This window comes from Sinocyclocheilus grahami, unplaced genomic scaffold (assembly GCF_001515645.1).
Source record: "Sinocyclocheilus grahami isolate Dianchi unplaced genomic scaffold, SAMN03320097.WGS_v1.1 scaffold876.1, whole genome shotgun sequence".
Lineage (NCBI taxonomy): Eukaryota > Metazoa > Chordata > Actinopteri > Cypriniformes > Cyprinidae > Sinocyclocheilus > Sinocyclocheilus grahami.
In genome coordinates, this window is record NW_015506055.1 from 399,218 (window position 1) to 420,276 (window position 21,059).

At 39.0% G+C, this 21,059-nt stretch overlaps 1 protein-coding gene across 1 annotated transcript in view; it reads right to left on the reverse strand.

Moving 5' to 3' along the window:
- Nucleotides 1-145: 145 nt before the first annotated feature.
- madd (MAP-kinase activating death domain) overlaps nt 146-21,059 on the reverse strand; it is a 73,537-nt gene continuing 52,623 nt past the window's right edge. The window contains exons 18-36 of the mRNA XM_016248366.1: nt 18,983-19,183; nt 18,729-18,879; nt 18,190-18,393; nt 16,083-16,139; nt 14,283-14,383; nt 11,030-11,113; nt 10,227-10,385; nt 10,007-10,124; nt 9,448-9,510; nt 8,716-8,836; nt 8,244-8,349; nt 7,765-7,875; nt 7,551-7,658; nt 7,283-7,447; nt 7,043-7,115; nt 6,274-6,380; nt 3,535-3,604; nt 1,504-1,550; nt 146-1,003 (exon numbers count right to left, since the gene is read on the reverse strand). Coding sequence (XP_016103852.1) covers nt 890-1,003; nt 1,504-1,550; nt 3,535-3,604; nt 6,274-6,380; nt 7,043-7,115; nt 7,283-7,447; nt 7,551-7,658; nt 7,765-7,875; nt 8,244-8,349; nt 8,716-8,836; nt 9,448-9,510; nt 10,007-10,124; nt 10,227-10,385; nt 11,030-11,113; nt 14,283-14,383; nt 16,083-16,139; nt 18,190-18,393; nt 18,729-18,879; nt 18,983-19,183 — 2,160 coding nt within the window. The 3' untranslated portion in view covers nt 146-889. The remainder of the gene's footprint in view (nt 1,004-1,503; nt 1,551-3,534; nt 3,605-6,273; nt 6,381-7,042; nt 7,116-7,282; nt 7,448-7,550; nt 7,659-7,764; nt 7,876-8,243; nt 8,350-8,715; nt 8,837-9,447; nt 9,511-10,006; nt 10,125-10,226; nt 10,386-11,029; nt 11,114-14,282; nt 14,384-16,082; nt 16,140-18,189; nt 18,394-18,728; nt 18,880-18,982; nt 19,184-21,059) is intronic.

Here is a 21,059-nt window from a genome sequence, read left to right on the forward strand (position 1 = left end):
CTTGAGGACATGACTGGACTTGTTCTTGGTACCCACTAGTGACAGTATTGCACATCTAGAAAACAAACTACAGTATTTCCTAAACATTTTAGTTGCTTTTTCAGCATTGCTTCAGAGATGTACAGATTCCTTTTTTTAAATATTCTTTTTTTTTTTTTCAAGTGACATGCAAATTTAACAGCAGTTCACAAACAGGGAACTTTACAGCAGAACTAGTACAGTAGTTTGAGCCTTTTGAGCTAAAGAGATACACAGACCTTAGACCACTTACAGCAGGTGGAGGAGGGCAAATGGAACATTTACGAATGGGACAGCTGCTCCGTCATGGACGGTTGAGGCAAACCCCTCATACGTGGCAGCGCTAGATTGCAAAGACTTGAACATTTCACCCACCACAGACAGAACAGACTGGAATTTACAGTACAACTTAGCACATAAATATTAAATACACAGCCTGTTGACTGATATCAGAGGGGGCTAAAGAGGGGAAAGACGTTTGCCTGATGTCTGCATGCTAGTGCCAACTCGCAAGAGCTGCGCATGGGACCTGCATGCAACCAAATGCCTCTAATTGAAATAAATAAAAGTGTACAAATGTGAGGACGTCAACCAATAGTAGTCAAAGTCTGTTCTTCTGGTTGGTCCATATTATGAGAATGAAATGCCAGCATTTTAGTGTCCAAGGACTGGAAAATTATATCAGATACATTATATGAACAGGTTGTTTCTTTTAGGATGAAAGTGTAGAATATGTGAATGCATCTACATTTGAATCGGTACAGGAGCAGAGGTCTTTAAAAAGGAGCTTGGCAGGAGTGTCAGCTTGTATTGAACATGAGTAGTATTGCAGGGAGTTCAGGAGTTGAAGTAAACATAGGAGAGAAGTGTGCTAGCTCGGTAGTGGACGAGGGGACAGCATCTTGGGCTTGCCCTCTGACTCTTTCCCCTTGACCGCCGCCATGTAGGAGAAGAGGCAGAGCACCGAGTAACAGATCTGGTGTGCCTGTCCAAGACAGAACAGTTAACAGTTATATATGTATATTCTTTATACAATATAGATTGAATCAAAGCAGCTTTATAGTGATAAACAGGAAAATCAATGATGCAAACGCAACAATTCAGATTCTGTTGTAAAGCAGCTTTAAAAGACAATTGTGTAATTTAGATCGAGTCAGTTCAGCATTTGTTCAGTTCAGATAAACAAATGAAGATCATAAATTCAATTCAGCTACAAGCAATTCCTCAAAAGGGAACAAAGTTGAATGTTATTCAGCTTGAATCAGTTCAGTATTGATTCAGTTCTGTTCAATAACAGTGTCAATGTTGCAAGATGCGACTCAGCTGTTAAGTGTAGTCTTACTCAGGAAAAATGACTAATGATATTAAAAAAGATTTACTATTGGAATATTAAAAAAAACATTGAAATCAGAAGCTGCATGTTAATTGAATCTGTACTGATACCCAGCTCTACTGTGTAGTACTTTATGAATACTGAAATCTTACCATAGGAGTCTTGTACTTATGGATCACCACTTCTTTAGTTTCAGGAACTGCAAATCCCAGTGCAAGACACAAAATAAAAAGTTCAACAGCAGTGGAATAACAAATATAAAATATTCAAGGCCAGGGTGCAGACACAGAGAGAAAGAAAGAGTGATCGAGACAGAGAGAGAGAGAAGGGGAGGCATACATAAGGCCTATGACAAATTAATATTAATAATCTATATCTGACCCCTGCACATTTCAGACAGAGCTACAGAGCACTGAATCTTGCAGCAGAAGAGCAGCACTCATAAAGATCATATGACTGAACAGGATTTATCATCAGTAGACGTTTCCCACAAGACTGAGAAACTCTTATGCAATGGGGAACTGAATCAAGGCAGGCTCAAGGAGGAGAAAGAAAGCCAGAGGAAAAAAGATGGGGGATAGATGGAGAAATCAGAGAGAGAGAGAGAGAGAGAGAGAGAGAGAGAGAGAAAGCAAGAAAGGGAATATCACTGAAAGTTAAAGCTGGAAGGAAATCCGGGGCCTGCTGGGTTTTTCCATCACTTATGGAATGACTTTTACTACAGGCATGAGTGTATGAACTCGAGTGTAGGAGAAGCGACATCTGACATCAAGGCAGTGCAGTGCAGATGAGCAGTCGACAGCCATTAGTGGTGAAAAAGGATGTATGCGAGATGATGACAGATGTAGAGTTAAATGAGGAGGACAGGTTAAGAAAGAGAAGAAAAGATAAAGGTGACAGCACTTTACCTGCTGGAGAATGAAGGTTTTCATAGCAGCAAAGATGAGGGGCGGATTACAAAAAGGAAGCACAAAGACACAGCACTAACCCAGTCTAGAGCGACTCTGGGACTACAGAAGAGACTTCATACACTGCACCTTCCCTTCATTGTACATATCTCCAAAAGCACCGGTCTCTAAAATCTCTACATGGTTTAGTTATTATCTAACTCTATAAAGACTTCTATTCTGGAGACTGACAATTTTGGTTGAAGTATCACTTAAAGCAGTATTCCTGATGAAAACCTATGACTCCTCCTCCAAAAGATGCATCAAAGGAAACAACTACAATCTAAAATGGAACTGATCAGTTCATTCGTCACGAAAGAACTTGAACTGTGCATCATTTCCTCAAAGCTGCTGATGGCGTGCAAGACCTTATCCACCGGAAGAATCCTTTTCCTCCATGCCAGAGGTATCATGATGTCTTGTTTTAGCTAATAAACAGAGCATTTCTTTACCAGTTAACACTACATAAAGCTGTTAGCTTGCTAACTGAAGATGCATTGAAAACACAAAGAGGGAAAAGTTTGATTTAAATGTTTTCTATAATACAGTGTGATATGTGAATAATAAAAACATTATTTTAACAGATTGTGATAAGTATTTTCACGTTATACCCGATAAATAGATGACATTAAAATTATGTAGTATTTGACTAAATATAACTAGAATTTAGAGCTAAAAAAATCTAATCAATTGTTTCAGTTGATAGTGAATGGATCACAAAATTATCATGGTGAGTATGAAAAATGCATAATTTGTTTAAAGATCACATTTTATTAAATTTATATTACATTATTTGTGTTTTTACAGATGAATGTTAAGCGAGCATTTCTAGATGGCAAAGTACAAGTAGAGGAAATGAGCATACATTCTTAAATATACAATCCCTGGTGTTAATACTCTAACTGGAACATTAATATAATATTAATAATAAATACACCAGTCTCAGCCAATGGAATGGCTTTGGGTCCAAGGGGAACAGGATTCTGCAGGCAGATAGGATTCTGGTTTATTTTGGGCGTTACGTTTCATGTAACGTCATTCACAGACTGCATTACAGGAGCAACAGCTAAAAACAACGGTCCTACGGTCTTATATATAACCTTTGCTCCTAAAGCTCATACAGTCGTTCAGATCACCACATCTAACAGTACTGAACATGATAACTTCTCTGCTCTGCATGTGACTGGGTTACTGCTGTGTCGCGTACAGGCCTAGAATCAAAATGGGGGTAATTACCAAACTCCTCCAGGACAAAGACTCCTTTCACTGTATTGCACTTTTTAATGTGACTCAGCTCTATGAAAACCTAAAAAACAAACAAAAACAAACAAAAAAACAACAGGACACACTGTTACCAACTCAATCACACACTTGTGGGAAAACAAAAAAAGTATTTTCTGAAGAGATGACAATCTGGACAGTAACTGTAAAAACTAGGGAGAAACGAAGAAAGAACATGATAAGCAAGCTGTTGAGAAGCTATCAGAACTAAAATATGACTGCACAGAAAGAGAAGTTTCCATGCTGACAGGATTACATGGGCCAGTGACGCAAATGGAGAGCCGTGAAACTTTCAACATCTGAGCAGTCTTCATATTCTTGAGAGTAAAAATAACCCCAGATCTATATTTTTTGTCATTTTTCATTTGTATTAAATTAATCAACAAGTCAACACCCATAGCTGTTAGGAGAGTCTCGCTTTCAAAAGAAGCACTGTGTATTTACAATACTTGTCCAGCCAAGAGGAGAACTGCCTTCGTTCTACACTATTCATTTATGACGTGTTCTTGAGGCACTTGGAGACTTGTATAACAGATGTATTTTTGAAGCACTTAAAACTAAAGAGCTAATATAAACCCTTCAGCTGTGACCATTTGCACCAAAAGTGGGAACGAAATCATGGCACTGATCCCCCTACGTGCTGAAAGGGCCCATGCAAAGACATCCATGGAAAATTCCATCATCAGAAAAAAAAGACAGACACACAGACCAAAAAGAAACCAAAAAAAAAAAGAGAGAGAAAATAATACAAAAGACATCAAAAAATAAGCACATAAAAAGTGGCGTCTGCCAGAAAAGCTACAGTACAAGGAAAAGAAAGAAAAAGTAAATGAAAATGGTACACTAAAAAGCAAAGACTGCAGAGGTTGTGTACCTTCCGCTCCTTGCAGGGGGAGAGAGCATGGGAGAGAAACGGTTTGGATTATTATTGGACAAAAAGAGCACAAAACACCCTCTGGTGCTACGAGCCCACCCTTACGGTATTGAAAAACAACCGCTGATTCCATCCAGAAGGAACAAAGTCTTTGTACATTAGCTGTTAATATCTTACATTATGTTTACGTTAGTTTTGAATCCCTGATGTGTTCCCACCCCATTACCCTCCATGCCTCCTCCACCAGCAATGAGGACCAGCTCCCTCACACATGCCTACAGCCAAAACAGAACAGTGCCAAAACCATTACAACACACACAACTACACTACATAAACGATTTTTCAATTCAAAGTTTTACAGTTTCAATAGCGCTTAACTCTGCTGACATTTTACTTCTTAGCACTCTTTAAAAGCTCAAGTAACTGACTAGTGACCACTGCGAGGCACCCAAGTCCTCATATTATAGCGACATTTTGTTATTATTTAGTCAAGCTCATCTAGTTCCAAGCCTGTCATTCCAGCTCCTTCTTCTGCGGAACAGTTTCGGTGACCATTTGACTCCCATTTTTTGGGACAAAAAACTGACATCTCTCAAAATATCTTCTTTTACATTCCACTGAAGAAAGCAAGTCCCACAGGACTGGAACGACATGAGGGTGAGTAAACGGGTGAACTATCACTTTAAGGTCTTACAGCAGTGGAAGACTATAACCTAAGATAACCCAGACAAAAGACGTATGTTGGATACAAATAAAAAATATGGCTTATTTAAGGTTTGCATTGTTTCCTAATTGGTCTAGTCTTTTCCAGAGTTTCAGTGTTCCGTAACTACTGCTTCTCCTCCTTGAGGGAGTTCAATGGGATATGAGTTTTTTCAAATCAAACAGAAACCAGGATTTTGTTTTCTATACATAAGTTCAGTTCACATTAGAGCTTTATGAACAGCAAAGTAACAAGAGACATAACCAGGTTAAATAATCCCAGAACAGCAATATTAGGTGCAGCAGAAGGCGGACATATGGTCTTAATCACTTCAAGTAGAATATATCATATATGTATAATTAAAAACTATTAACAGATTGTCTCCCATTAGAGACAGTTTAAAGCATATGTTTATATAGTTGGTTAATTCAATTTATTAGAATTAAAACTCACTAAAGTGGTTTTAAAGTGGGTTTTAAATAGAAAATGTATTCTTTCAATCTCCCCAACAATGTATTTTGTACATTTTGAATATGTTTTGCACAAGGTTCTACATCTTACCTCTGGCACACCACAACAAACCGACATCACACCAACACACTCACAAACCGTAAGAACCAGAGCTGGGCGCCGTGACCAATAACACGTCATACTAACACACACAGCGGGTGGAATGTTCTGACATTTGAAAAAGTAAATCTCTGCTTGTGATTATGCAACCCAAAAACAAACAGCCAGCAAATATAGCCAAACAACAACGAAAAAAAGAAAACAGCTATTCCTCTAAGAGATTCTTCAGGAACAACACTTACAGACCTTTTCCATATTTTAATTTATTTTAGAGTCTAATATCAAAACAAATGCTTCATACTTTGATTATTTAACTTTTTAGGGCATTTTCTTATTACTTTGTCAGTTGTTCCAAAAAAATTCTCAAAGGAAGACAGGTACGAATAGAAAGAAAGAGTGAGAGGAAGGAAAAGAGATGATGAGATGAATACAGACGAGAAGTGTCAGAAAAGAGAAACAGGATTGGATGGAATGAGAATGAGAGGAAGGGTGGTGTTGAATCTGGCAAGCACTTCGTCGTGGTTATGATAAATGCAACACCTCCTACCTGGCTATGCATAAATTTGAGGTTGATGCCTTCCAGCGTGACCTGAAGGAGACCACCCTCCCCTGTTTTCATGTCCTGTACTGGAAACTCGCCTCCCAGCTCTGGACCTACACACATGGGGGGAAAAAAAGCAACTAGCAGTGAGAAATAAAAAAAATACTTTGTTTATTCCAGCAACAAGAAGCGGGATATTATATATCCAATAATACAAGGAGAAAATTGGGCCACTTTCATTGAGATGACTGCCTAAAGCAGTCCATTTGAACTTAATTTACCCTACAAACCCATGCACTACAGTTCAACAGTTTGGGGTCAGTAAGAATTTATACTTTTTATTCAGAAAGGACACAATAAAATGCTTACAAGCAATCGTAAAGATTTCTATTTTGAACAGCATCTTGAAAAATCCAAAAAAAAAAAAAAAAAGTCTCTTGGTTTCCACAAAAATATTAAGCAGCACAACTGTTTTTAGCCGTGATAATAATAATAAATATTTCTTGAGTACCAAATCAGCATATTAGAATGATTTCTGAAGGATCATGTGACACTGAAGACTGGAGTAATGGCTGCTGAAAATTCAGCTTAGCCAACAAGGAATAAATTAAATTTTATGGATTTAACAGTTTACTGTAATTTTTTATCAAATAAACGAGCCTAAGAGGCTTTTTCCCCCTCAAAATTATTACCAAAAAAAAAAAAAAAAACTACCAAAAAAAACCTTACCGACCCAAAACTCTTGAATGGTTGTGTACAAAGATGCACAATGTACCTGGTTTGATGCTTTGTTGTCGTGCGGCAGCACGCTCCATGCTGTCTTTAACACAGTAGTACAGTTCCCGACACTTAACACACAAAAACACAGAGAAAGAGAAGTACAGTGACTGATTCCCATTTCCACTGACTATACTGAAACAATATAAAATCTGTGAACTGAGAATGAGACCGTCACATTTTGAAGTATGTGGTGTGTGTGTACTACAGTATGCCTTTGCATTGATGTGTGTCCTACCTTCTTGGTGTAGAACTTGTTAAGCTGTGTTTCTTGACCGTTCCTCCTCCACAGACACAACACTTTGGTCTTGGGACAGTAGGTCATATTTATGAGCTTCTCATACCACCAGCGCTCATAGACCGTGCCAATGTTACTGCGCAAGACGATGCAGTCATCACACACCTAAACACACACGAGGATGAGGAAAGAAGGACTGAATGCTCATTTACAATACGTTTTCATGCAGACTTGTTAAATGAGGCACACGGCTACACAAAACTCATACCTCCATGAAAAAGATATCACCAGTTGTATCAGTCCCAGCATGCACGACAAATGTCTGCTTCTTAATGTGCCGGCTGCCACTTGGCCTGATGGGAAGCTCCCGGCCACTCTGCAACAAAACAAACGATCTCTCAATCACTCATAACCTCATTCTGATAAGTTTGGCTACTGGTTTCCATGCAATAGCTGTAACGCTTCATTTAACCGTCTCTAACCAAATGTGCGAGGCGGTCCAGGACTTCATTGATCTCTTGACTGTGTGAGAGGCCAATGTGAGATTTCCCCATAAGCCGCCGTACCTTCTTCCTGATGTCGTTTTTATTGACCTAGAGAACAGTAAGAGTTAATATTAATGTTAGTTGATATTTTTGTGGAAGCCATAGTGCTTTTTTCCCCAGTAGTCTTTAATGAACAGAAAGTTCAAAAGAACTTAAGATATTTGAACCATAAATCTTTTGTAACATTATAAATGTCTTTACTGTCACTTTTGATCAAATTAATGCATCCTTGCCAAATAAAAGCATTGATTTCTTAAAATGCAATTTTAAGTGAAGTAAAAAATTAATTACTGACCCCAAACTGTTGAATGCTAGTGCCTGTATATATACTGTATATAAATGTAAATGACTATATGTCACAACTGAACCGTTCACTTTAAAAATCTCCATATTCACTTAAATATATACGTGCATACCTTTATCATAAGCATGTAGGCGATCATGTTATGCAGGAGAGTGGCCAGTAGTCGGTCCTCATCGTCCTCCAGTCTCTTGCGATCATGCTCTCCCAGAGACAGATACCTGAGAGACCACAGCACAGTCGTATTTGGACAATATAATACAAACACAACAGCACAGTTTACATCTGAATCCTAGCATGACTAAATAGCTTCTAGCTTAAACCATTCCAATATGTTGTCATTCTCCCGGAGCAGAACATGTGAAAGCATTTCAGCACAGTCCGATGGGTATAATTTGTATAAAAGCATGTGAACAACCAATATGCATTCTGCTATCAGTAAAGTACGTAAACTTTTGAAAACAGAGGATTATGAATGAAAGAGATTCATACTGGACTAGTTATGCGGATGTTTTTCCATTTCATTCTGTGTTGCTTTCGATTCGGTGTGAACACTAATGTAGGCACTTAATAAAGAACATACTAACCTGTCAATCATTTCTTGTGGTCCCTGATCCATCCCCATTCCTTCCCTTTCCAACATAACGGCATCCAGGTAGGCATCCTCCCAGAACTGCATCTGATCCCACAGAGTAGAACGCTCCTTACCTACACATACACGCACATTTTCACTCTTAACTTGAGTAAAACAGTATTTCAACTAAACATGCCAGCATAAAACACTGTTTATTGTAAATGTAAGATGTTCAAGACATAAGAATAAATGAGTATTAAAATAAAACATCCTCCATACATACAATAACAGAAAGAGATGTCAAGCACCCAAAGCAACTGCGCAGCATGCAGTAAAAAATAGAGCTTGCTATCAAACCTTATGAAATTAATTTTAACACAGAGATAACACACGCCTCCATACATCTGCTTATTGTTTCAGCATTCCCATTCTCTCAAGCAGCTTTTATTACCCCTCGATTTCACACAAACACATTCAATTACAAAATAAAGTTGTCTTATCTGATCTGTCTGGCTTGTGTATTTTAACTCTCTCTTCATGCAAACAGTACCATGCACACAGCAATGCATTCAAATATATTTAATTTCTTAGAGAAAAAATAAAATAAAAATAAAAACCCGCTACATGCTCCATACAAGACTTAAACACAGTCATAGTATGGATGTGAGGCAAGGCATGTAGTGTCTAATACTACAACTTCACAATCCCGAAATATAAAGATCCCAAAGGTCAAAGACAGCCATACTCAGAGAAAAGGTTTCCATGGCAGCATCCTCCAGTTGGTCCCAAACTGAGCTTTTATCTCGCCCTTCGTAGCATTAAACGGAAGGAGAAAAAGAAAAAGGAGAGAGAGGGAAAAGGAGGTGGCCGCAGAGCAAAAGGCATAGAAAGAGTTAGTGTTAGAAGCAAAGCCGTGTGCTGTCAGAGATATCCAAACCAAAAATTCATCACACGCTGGTTAATATGAGGACATATTTGGAGCTAAACAAAAAAAACAGCAAATTAACAGAACACTTTACAAAGCTCAAATGATCAGAATATAAGCAGAGTTTACAGAACAAACTGTTGCAATCGTTGTTCTGAGCAGCAGACATGTTATTACAACTTGAAAACGCTGAGGTTATGGAAATCCAACAAAGACAACTTTTGGAAATACCTCATCATTTTAATGAACACAAACATTAAAAAATAAGTTGATTACTAAAGCAGTGAGAACGGACATGAAAGAAGAGAAGAAAAAAGGAAACAAAATGAATGGAGGGAAAGGAATGTTGAATGGATTAAGGAAGAGGATCAACTCTTACCCAGCAGCCCCTCACACAGATAGATCCTCATGCTAATATCCTCAAGGGGCGGAGCTGGTGCTCCCTTATTAACACCAAGAGGTTCCTTCACTCCTGGCTTCAGCTTATGAGTCTTGCCCTATATGTGTGACATTGACAATTGTCCATATTCATTATTTTATTATCTTTAATTTGATTGGATGCGGTGAAGAGGATGACTAAAACAAAGAGAACTACTTACAAACACAGAGCTGGTCGCAGGGTTGGTCTCAATCTCACTGTCAGACAGTGTGCCACGGGACAGGTTGAGATGTTGAGCATGTCTTCCTGTCAGGCCGTCTCCAGCAGTGCTGCTCAGGTCACTGTCCGCACCCAGCGTCTCACCTGAGCTGTTACTCACCTACAGATCCCAAGGTCAGAGATCAGCAACAGCACAACAAACAAGAGGGATTATGCAGCTACTTAGTGGGATCGTTCATTATAAAATGAAAAATCTAAATGTTGTTTAAAATCTGCATGATTTTAGATTTTTCTGCAAGATGACAATAAGCAGATTTTTTATACTAATGTTTAAAAGTTTGGAATTGTTAAGATATCTTAATGTTCTTGAGAAATGACTGCTACTCAAAGCTGCAATTATTTGATCAAAATATAATCATAACATCAATATTGTGAAATATTATTACAATTTAAAATATCTGTAATTTAATATATTTTAAAATGTAATTTATTGCTGTGAAGGGAAAGCTGAATTTTCAGCAGCCATTACTCCAGTCTTCAGTGTCACATCATCCTTCAGAAATCATTCTAATATGTTGACAGTGCTTAAGAAACATTTTCTATTATTATTCTTTGATGAAAGTAAAGTTCAAAAGAACATCACATATTTGAAACTGAAATCTTAAGTAACTTATACATGTATTTAATTTTAGACCAATTAAATGCATCCTTTTTGAATAAAAGTATTAATTTAATTTACTACATATGATCTGGATGGTATTTTAGGGAAAGGATGGCAGTGTCTCTGTAATGGCCGTGCCCTACCACTGTGCTGGCCTCTGAGTCCTGGCTGGTGCTTCTCTTCAGAGCAGGAGGCTCGGAGCTCGCCTGGGATTCTGTATCACTCTTCTGCAGAAGGGACAAGCAAGAAGAACAAAGATGAAAAAAAAGAACAATATGAACAACAATATGTACAGGTATTTTTACATTAGGGCTGAACGATTAATTGCATTTGCGATAATATCGCGATATGAAAAAACGTGATTTTTCAATCGCAGAGGCTGCGATTACACTCGGTCATTTGACGCGAGAGTAAAGAGGTGTGTTCAACTTGAAGATCGATCGGTGTATGACATCAAAGTACGGTGAGAGAAAGCATAAGGAGACGTCTGCGCTACGACTTTGGCACACACCGATCGGTCTAAGCAGTGCTGCTTCAAGTCGAACACATCTAAGCAGTCTTCAGAGGAAGCATCAAGTTGGCACGCTACAGTGTTGCCAAGTCCGCGGTTTGGGGAGCCCCTCCAAAAAACTTGTATTTTACTGCCTGGAACGCAAGTTTTACCGGTGGACCACCCCTCGAAACGAGATTGGGCTAGTTTTGAGTAGCAATTGGGCGGGTTTTGTTGTGAAAACCTGGCAACCCTGGCACGCTAGCGGAAATGTTTGAAAGCGTATATGAACGTACTTCAAAACGGCACATTGAAATTACTCAAGCAGTAACAGTGTTATGGTGCATTTCATTACTGAAGACTTCGACCTTAAAGGGGTCATATGATGTTGCTAAAAAGAACATTATTTTGTGTATTTAGTGCAATGAAATGTGTTTATGCGGTTTAAGGTTAAAAAAACACATTATTTTCCACATACTGTACATTATTGTTTCTCCTCTATGCCCCGCCTTTCTGAAATGCGTACATTTTTACAAAGCTCATCGGTTTGAAAAGCGAGGTGTGCTGTGATTGGCCAGTTATCCAGTGCGTTGTGATTGAAAATAATATATATAATAAGGTAATATATATATTCTTATTTATTTAAAGTCTGTCTAAAGCAGTGGTTCTCAAAGTGTGGGGCGCACCCGCCAGTATTGCAGGGGGGGCGCAGGCCATCAGCAGAAAAAGAAAAGAAATAAAACGGTAAACAGCCAAAGGACGTAACTTAGAATGGGAGATGGATCAGTTTGTGAAAGGGAAGAGAAAAGCCATAGATGAATTCGCACAGTATGGAAGCATATAGGTAGCGAAATTCCATTTAAAATGCAATATGCAAAATGGCAATGCAATATTCAAAATGGCAACGCAATATTCAAAATGGCAATGTATTTCTGTATTAAAATTTACATTTTCCATTACCCATACGTGCAAAGTTTGGTGCAAAAGGAAAATGAAAATTTTATTGTATAATTTACATTTGCCATTTCCAACAGTAGTCTTAATATGTAAACATAACATAACATAATCAAACATAATTAAAATAATTTATTTACTTTTCCAACAAAAGCAGGGTTTCTGCGGGGCATTGAAAATGATTAAAAGTCATTAATTTACTTAAATAAACATTTTTTAATAACAGTCATTCAGGACTTCCATTCAAAAACTCGGGAAGTCTTGATTAATTAAAAAAAAATTAATTGTATAATTAATTTAAATTAATGTTTCTAATAGACACATTTATAGCAGAACCTCAAGTAAATTACAAGTTATTTTGTTTAGTCATATACAGGTGGGAGCTTTTCAATTTATTAGGCTACTCAGAACGACTTAGAATAGCCTACAACACCTTTAAAGACTTATTCAGGGAAGTACAACAGGATGCAGGAAATGGTTGAGTATTATTTATGGTATAAAATATCTTTATTGTAATGTTTGTAATGTCCATTTATAGTCTTTATACATCAGCTTGGCTCCTTAAATGTTTAAACACCAGCTCATTTCAAGACGTTGACGTCGCGTGGGTCACCCGCAGTGTAAGACGCTCAAAGCTCAAGACGTTCGGATAGACGTCCGGTTTGACGTTTGATCGGTCGGTCGGCCGTTTGAACGTTTGATTTTAGCATGGAGAACGCTTCATATATTTCTCTGTTCATGCTCCACTTCATCTGCCAGTGAATTCGACGATCTTATCAGATCTCCAGCTGCCATGTTTCGAATAATCCAAACGTAACACGCTTCCGCCAATTCCTGCCTTGAAGCAATGATTGACGGAGGGTGGGCGTGGTCAGCTCGGAATGCATTTTCAAAGCCACACTGAATTTTGCTACAAATATTCATGATGAAAATGCAATCCTGAGTGTTCTAACTGTTAGTCTAAATTCATTTAGGACAAATAGCATTTAAATTATCATTTTGCTACCATTTCTGCTTGGACATGTTACACATTTCAAATCAATTTGTGTTATACATTTTAATTTTGCAACTTAAAGCATTAAAATTTGCATTCAATTTACATATTAAGACTACTGTTGGAAATGGCAAATGTAAATTATATAATTTCATTTTCATTTTCCTTTTGCACCAAACTTTGCACGTATGGGTAATGGAAAATGTAAATTTAAATACAGAAATACATTGCCATTTTGAATATTGCGTTGCCATTTTGAATATTGCATTGCCATTTTGCATATTGCATTTTAAATTGAATTTCGCTACCTATATGCTTCCATAGCACAGACCCTGGCAGTTGCTGGTTATTCAAAAGCTAAATGCAGAAAATATGACTAGGCATATCTTGCTCTCGGCTTCACTCACCGTGTCTATACCGGACGCTACAGTTGTCGCTTCGTGCTGCAACAGCTCTACACTGGACGCGGCCGTTGCAAATCATTTTAACTTTTGTCAGTACGTCATAAATGGAACAAGGCATCAGTTTACTGTCAGGGATTTGGCATGTCGCGCTGCGCCGCATCCAGTGTACACAGCGTCACTGATTATAATGGGTTCTACTGTATTTTACCGCTCGCGCCCGGTGTAGACACGGTGTTTAATTTCGTTGGTGAGGAGGAAAGCCTGCGTGTGTCCTATGCCTTTGCAGACAGCATGAAACTCACAATAAATAAATAAATAACAGAGAGAATAATAATAATAATAATAATAATAATAATAATAACAGTTATTCTCTCTATGCTATTTTTCAATGTTTCAAGTGATGCAGTTTTTTCCCTGTAGGTTTTTTAAATAAAAAAAGCATCAATTTTTCATAATATTTAGTGAAATTATTTGGTAGTCTGAGGTGGGATGGGGATTTGGGGAAAATAGTCAAAGTTTTAAGATTTATATCGTGATAGTAGGTTAAAACCCACCTGTGAGCCAGACGTTACACTGAGGCCACTGTCAGCACTGATCTGTGATTTCTTTTCCTCAGTGTCTCCACCTTCCAGACGCTGTTTTGCTCCATCAGCCCCTGTAGAAAAAACATAATCAGCATCCATTTCCTTCCATCCATTAATACTCTGCAAAGCATTCTGGGACGTCACATGACTAACAGCGAGCTGAAGCCATCACTGTTCTAGAGAGTGTCAGTCATCGATATCACAGAGGGGAATAATGCCATTCAGCTGGCTGCCACTCATTAGACTACGCAGGTCAGGCAGAGAGAAACAAATAATGCTTGTGGTCATATTGGGGAAACTCACAGAAGCAGATCAGCTGACAGTGGACCAGATCAAGTTCACAGTAGCGCAAGGTATCACAGACACACAGACAGAAGCAGTCACACATGCAGGCAAACACAGTCAATCAATCAAACAGGAGGAAGCTTCAGCTACAACTAGCACACTCACTGCTTCTTAAATGAAGAAACTGATATTGCGATTGCAAACCCCAACTTGGATAAAATCGATTACGCTGTACTGTATGAGGCATCAAGAACAAAAATAAAAAATAAAACAAAAAATAATTCTAAAGCTGCATTCCAAATCTTCTGTAAAATCAAAGCGAAACTTTTTACAACAACATTTTCTTCACAGGTGCATGTGGTCTGACAAGATCCTTTGAAATTCTTTCAAAACTTTATCTCATATTTCATACTTGCATCAAAAAGTGAGATAATTAAACAAAACCAAAGATGACACATGCCTGTGTTCAGTCATTGAGACGTAACCGTAAATAGAACTGTGCTGCAAATGTACATTTATTTACATGACCTGACAGCAATGAAAAATTAAATAAATGTAGAAAGTAAAAAAAAAAACTAGGCTCATGTGAGATAAATCTATTTCATCGTGGTCAAACAAAAGTGAATGCTTTCAGGAAAAGTTGCCAAGTTAAAAACAGAGCAAACCAGTCAAGAGTAGGGATGGGCATTAGTACCCGAGTACTACGAAGAGACAGCATTGGTTAATAAATGATCCATTTTGTGATTGGTTACAACAGTACATCGGTACGGTACCTTGTTGTCTGATTGCTATGATTGGATGCCACCTACACATGGAGGCCGACTTTCAGTCCACATGAGAAACAGCACTATGAGTGTATACACTGGGACACATTCTAGTGCAGGGGTCTTGCAATGTATTTTTTTAAAGAGCTGAACTAGACAAAAACAAATTGACTACAAATCATAAAAAACACTCTGCTCATGGTGTGAGACGCTTAAAAAACAATGATGTGATACAATGGTAAAAAAAGGCCTTCTGACATTCTGCTCATTGCCCACCCAGAGTTCTCAAGTAGCCCAAGCTAATATGTGTCAAGTACTCAAGCTGTCAAAATGACCAAAATGCACATCCCTAGTCAAGAGTCAGATTTGCACACTTAGAAATACTGTCCCAAATACTGATTTCATTTCAATATGATTTAAATCTGTATGTGTACAGGGCTCATTTTATACCTCAATATTGACTTTGGATGGATTGCAATTTTTAACTTTGCATCTATATACCTTGCTCCTTTTAAATAAATACAATTTATTCCTTGGAATAATGTTTGGGCCACATGTCTAAATGGGATTTTTGAAAAGTAGTTGAAAATCTGGGAGCAAATTCTGCTTCTCCCCACAACAGAAAGTGGTTTAAGGGAAGAGAACTGGTGCAGATAGAAAGTCCCTGTTTTGCAGTTATGCAAAGGAAAGTCTAACTGGGTGCTTAGGGAAGTGATCTTACTCTGTTCTTTTTCCAAAGCTTTTTGCTTTCTGTTATCCTGGTGCTTGCTCCACAATTCTACCCAAGATGCATTGCAAGCAAGGAGAGAAAGACAGAGAGAGAATCAGAGAGCCGGTTGAATTGTCAGATATGGAGGATGAGCTTTTTTCTTTTTTTTTTTTTAAGAGAGAGAAAAATAATAATTAAAAAAATCAATAAATAAAACTGAACAAGTGCAAAGTCTCATTTTCTAAAACAAGGATGTTTTGCAATGATCACATATGAAGGATCTGACGTCATGTAAAACCATCCAATCATTTAAAGCTAATGGGGTCCCATTACAAAACATCCTAAGCTCCGCGACCCTGTTCCTGAAGAGCCAAAATGATGGATTTCACAAAATCAGCCTCATGGCTTGGTTTTCTTTCCCCATTCTTGTCATCCATAATGGGCAATGGCTCTCCAAGGCGAGGGTGGGTGGCCTGGGAGATGCAAAAGGCGTGAGATGAGGACAACAAATCAGCTTCACAGCTGGTGGGTGAAATGAGGTGTTGCAAAAGCAGGGGGTGCAGTCTCAAAGACATTCCGTTGAATTGCAGGCGCATTATTACCAAAGGACAGACAAGGCAAGGTTATGAGGGTTGGGCTTTGGAGCGGGTGAACGGTCCCCTGTACACAGACCCAGATATGACCGCCAATCAGAGACCTGGGCCTAAAAATCCACAAGCCATTTCAGACATTTTTAATGTAAGAAGACTTCTGTGGTCATCATAGGACTGTTAACAGGGGAGGCAACAGTTTAGGACCCTTTTAAAGAGAGTAGTGGTACAGTCCAAGACCTTCACCATCCCACTATTTCACTCTTAGCTACACAGAGATGCAGCTCTTTCACTAACATGCATCCAATGGATTTAAGGGGAGTTGGGACTGGCATACAGGATTTGAAAAAACACACGCTGAACATTCCAGAAGAAGTCTACATAAATTGGGTTCATATCCATCACAATATTCCACTAATGTGTCTACACCAACCAATGTCACCTTAAAATATTCTTTGGCTCCAAAAGCTACTGAACTGGAGAATTTGACAACTGTTTTTGGAAGGATCACTCAAACTACAATGTTTAAACCAACAGTTCACCCCAAAAAATAAATTTCTGTCATTTTCTCAGCCTCATGCCGCTCCAAACCTGTATGACTATTTCTTTTCTGGAACAGTAAAGCAGATCATTTTTTCTGTCCACGAATGAAGGGTCTAGTGATGTTTTAGACACCAATGTTTCAAAACATATTTTTTCTTGTGTTCTACAGATAAAAGAAAGTAATACAAGTTTGAAACAACATAAGGGTGAGCAAATGGCAGAATTTTCAATTTCAGGTAAAGGAACTCTTCAGCCAACTTAGTTTTCAACTTCTGGCACAAAGTCGGTGTAGACAGTCAGTGAAATAGAGGATGCAGCCCGAAGGGACACACTGCCCCCAAAGAGCTCAGGGAACGTAACAAGCAGCGAGAAGGGGGCCATGCAATGGGGACTGCGGTTTACACACCAATGGAGGCAATAAAATTCTCCTCGTTCAGACTCCGGGTATCAAACTGCTGTGACGATTTTCCAGGGGAGGGTGGTGGCAATTGGATACGGGGTACCAGGAGCACGCCTGCCGCCCTGGCGCTCTCCATTCGGCCCGATGGGCTCTCCTTACTGCCCGGGCTGCTAACCCCCTCGGTGGGGCTCCGTTTCCGCTTCTCTGGGTCTGTGAGCCACAAGTGGGCACCAAGGAAACAGAGCACAGGAAAAAGGAAGAAGAGGAAATAGCAAAGACACATGGAGACACAAGGGATAGAAATTAAATTTGAAGGCAGGCTACTGGTGATTTTTCTCTAAAAAGGTATGGAAAGAAAGGCTGAAACCCAAGGATATGTAAAAGTGACACCAAGTTGGACACGGCTGTGAAGAGGAACAAGACTCTCTCGAAAGCAAAAACTCTTTGTGTAGGTACATATCTATTGCTCTGAATGCAGGCAGAAACCACGTTTGTTGCTAAATATTCACATGAGGGCAGGGGAGGAAGACTAAGTGGGGAGGGGGGGGGGGGGGGGGTCATGCAATGGGGACTGCGGTTTACACACCAATGGAGGCAATAAAATTCTCCTCGTTCAGACTCCGGGTATCAAACTGCTGTGACGATTTTCCAGGGGAGGGTGGTGGCAATTGGATACGGGGTACCAGGAGCACACCAGCTGCCCTGGCGCTCTCCATTCGGCCCGATGGGCTCTCCTTACTGCCCGGGCTGCTAACCCCCTCGGTGGGGCTCCGTTTCCGCTTCTCTGGGTCTGTGAGCCACAAGTGGGCACCAAGGAAACAGAGCACAGGAAAAAGGAAGAAGAGGAAATAGCAAAGACACATGGAGACACAAGGGATAGAAATTAAATTTGAAGGCAGGCTACTGGTGATTTTTCTCTAAAAAGGTATGGAAAGAAAGGCTGAAACCCAAGGATATGTAAAAGTGACACCAAGTTGGACACGGCTGTGAAGAGGAACAAGACTCTCTCGAAAGCAAAAACTCTTTGTGTAGGTACATATCTATTGCTCTGAATGCAGGCAGAAACCACGTTTGTTGCTAAATATTCACATAAAAATTTAATTGGGACATTTGAATGAGAATTACCTTTGGTCTGGTAGTGGGTGCGTGCTATCTCTAGCAGACTGAAGACACTGGCCATGCCTCCCAGGCCAGCATTAGTGTATGAGTGCTCCAAACTGGACACTGTGCACTTCAAGAGGTCCAACATGCCTTTGTACACCTTCCTGTTTATCTCCTATATACACAGGCACACAAAACCATATAATGAATAAAACACAAGTCAAATATATTAGGGTCTTGCTTTGGTTCAGCTGTTTGACTTGTCACTTCTAACTCACCACATCTCTTATAACTTCCTGCTGAGCATCCTCTTCTGATTGGACCGCGCGGTTGAGTTTGCTGAGCACAAAGACTCTGAGCTGTTCGTTCTCTAGCAGGCGGCGTACTTTCTTCATGTTGAGCCAGCCCACACCCTGCCCATCGTGCACGCTCTGGACCACCTCCTTGAGAAACTGCTGGTTCTCACTGCATAGAAAAAAAGACCAGGTTTAACTGAGGAAGAGCTACATATTCACTTCATACGCACTCAATAGAGAACAATAGAAGTAAAAAGAAGAGGGATACATTTTTTTATAAAGTAAAAAACAATATAATTTAACAATATGTATATTTTTAACACCATCTGTCAGGACAATCAGTAAGATTTCTTTTTATTTAGCAAGGATGCATTATATTACTAAAGATTTACATTTCAAATAAATGCTGTTCTTTTGAATTTTCTATTAATCAAAGAGTCCTCTAAACATTGAACATTAATAATGAGAAATGTTTCTTGAGCATAAAATCAGCATACATATACATAGATACATATATTTTTTTTCCCCGTTTTTTTGCGTGTTTGTCACACTTAAATGATTCAGATCAAACAAATTTTAATATTACACAAAGATAACCCAAGCAAATACAAAATGCAGTTTTTAAATAATGATTTTACTTAAGGGAAAAAACCTGTCCAAACCTGCCTGGCCCTATGTGAAAAAGTAATTGACCCCTAAATCTAATAACTGGTTGTGCCACCCTTTGCAGCAACAACTGCAATCAAGCGTTTCCGGATGCGTTTACTGGCAATGAGTATTTCACATCGCTGTGGAGGAATTTTGGCCCACTCTTCTTTACAGAATGGTTTTAATTCAGCCACATTGGAGGGTTTTCGAGCATGAATGGACTGTTTAAGGTCATGCCACAGCATCTCAATCGGATTTAAGTCCAGACTTGGACTTGGCCACTCAAAAACCTTAATTTTGTTTTTCTTGAGCCATTCAGAGGTGGACTTGCTGATGTGTTTGGGATAATTGTCCTGCTGCAGAACCCAAGAGCACTTGAGCTTGAGGTCACAAACTGTTGGCCAGACATTCTCCATCAGGATTTTCTGATAGAGTGCAGAATTCATGGTTCCATCAATTATGGCAAGTCGTCCAGGTTCTGAAGCTGCAAAGCAGCCCCAGACCATCACACTACCACCATCATGTTTGACTGTTGGTCTGACATTCTTTTTATGAAATGCTGTGTTGGTTTTACGCCAGATGTAACGGGTCACACACCTTCCAAAAAGTTCAACTTTTGTCTCATCAGTCCACAGAATATTTGCCCAAAAGTCTTGGGGATAACCAAGATATTTTTTGCCAAATGTGAGACGAGCCTTTGTGTTCTTTTTGGTCAGCAGTGGTTTTTGCCTTGGAACTCTCCCATGGATGACGTTTTTGCCCAGTCTCTTTCTTATTGTTAAATCATGAACACTGACCTGAATTGAGGCAAGTGAGGCCTGCAGTTCTTTAGATGTTGTTCTGGGTTCTTTTATGACCTCCTGGATGAGTCGTCGTTGCGCTCTTGGAGTAATTTTGGTAGGCCGGCCACTTCTGGGAAGGTTCACCACTGTTCCAAGTTTTCTCCATTTGTGGATAATGGCTCTGACTGTGGTTGGCTGGAGTCCCAAAGCCTTAGAAATGGCTTTTATAACCCTTTCCAGACTGATACATGTTTTGATCATAAACTATTTTCATGATCAAACTATCATGAACTCTTTAAGCATGCTTCTCTTTGTCAGACAGGTTCTATTTAAGTGATTTCTAGATTCAACAGGTCTGGCAGTAATCAGGCCTGGGTGTGGCTAGTGAAATTTAACTCAGCTTTCTAAAATACTGTGGTTAATCACAGTTCTTTCATGATTTAACAGGAGTGGGCAATTCATTTTTCACATAGGGCCATGTAGGTTTGATGAGCTTTTTTTCCCTTAATAAATAAAATAATAATTTAAAAACTACATTTTGTATTTACTTGCATTATCTTTGTGTAATATTAAAATTAGTTTGATGATCTGAATATTTTAAGTGTGACAAATATGCAAAAAAAAAAAAA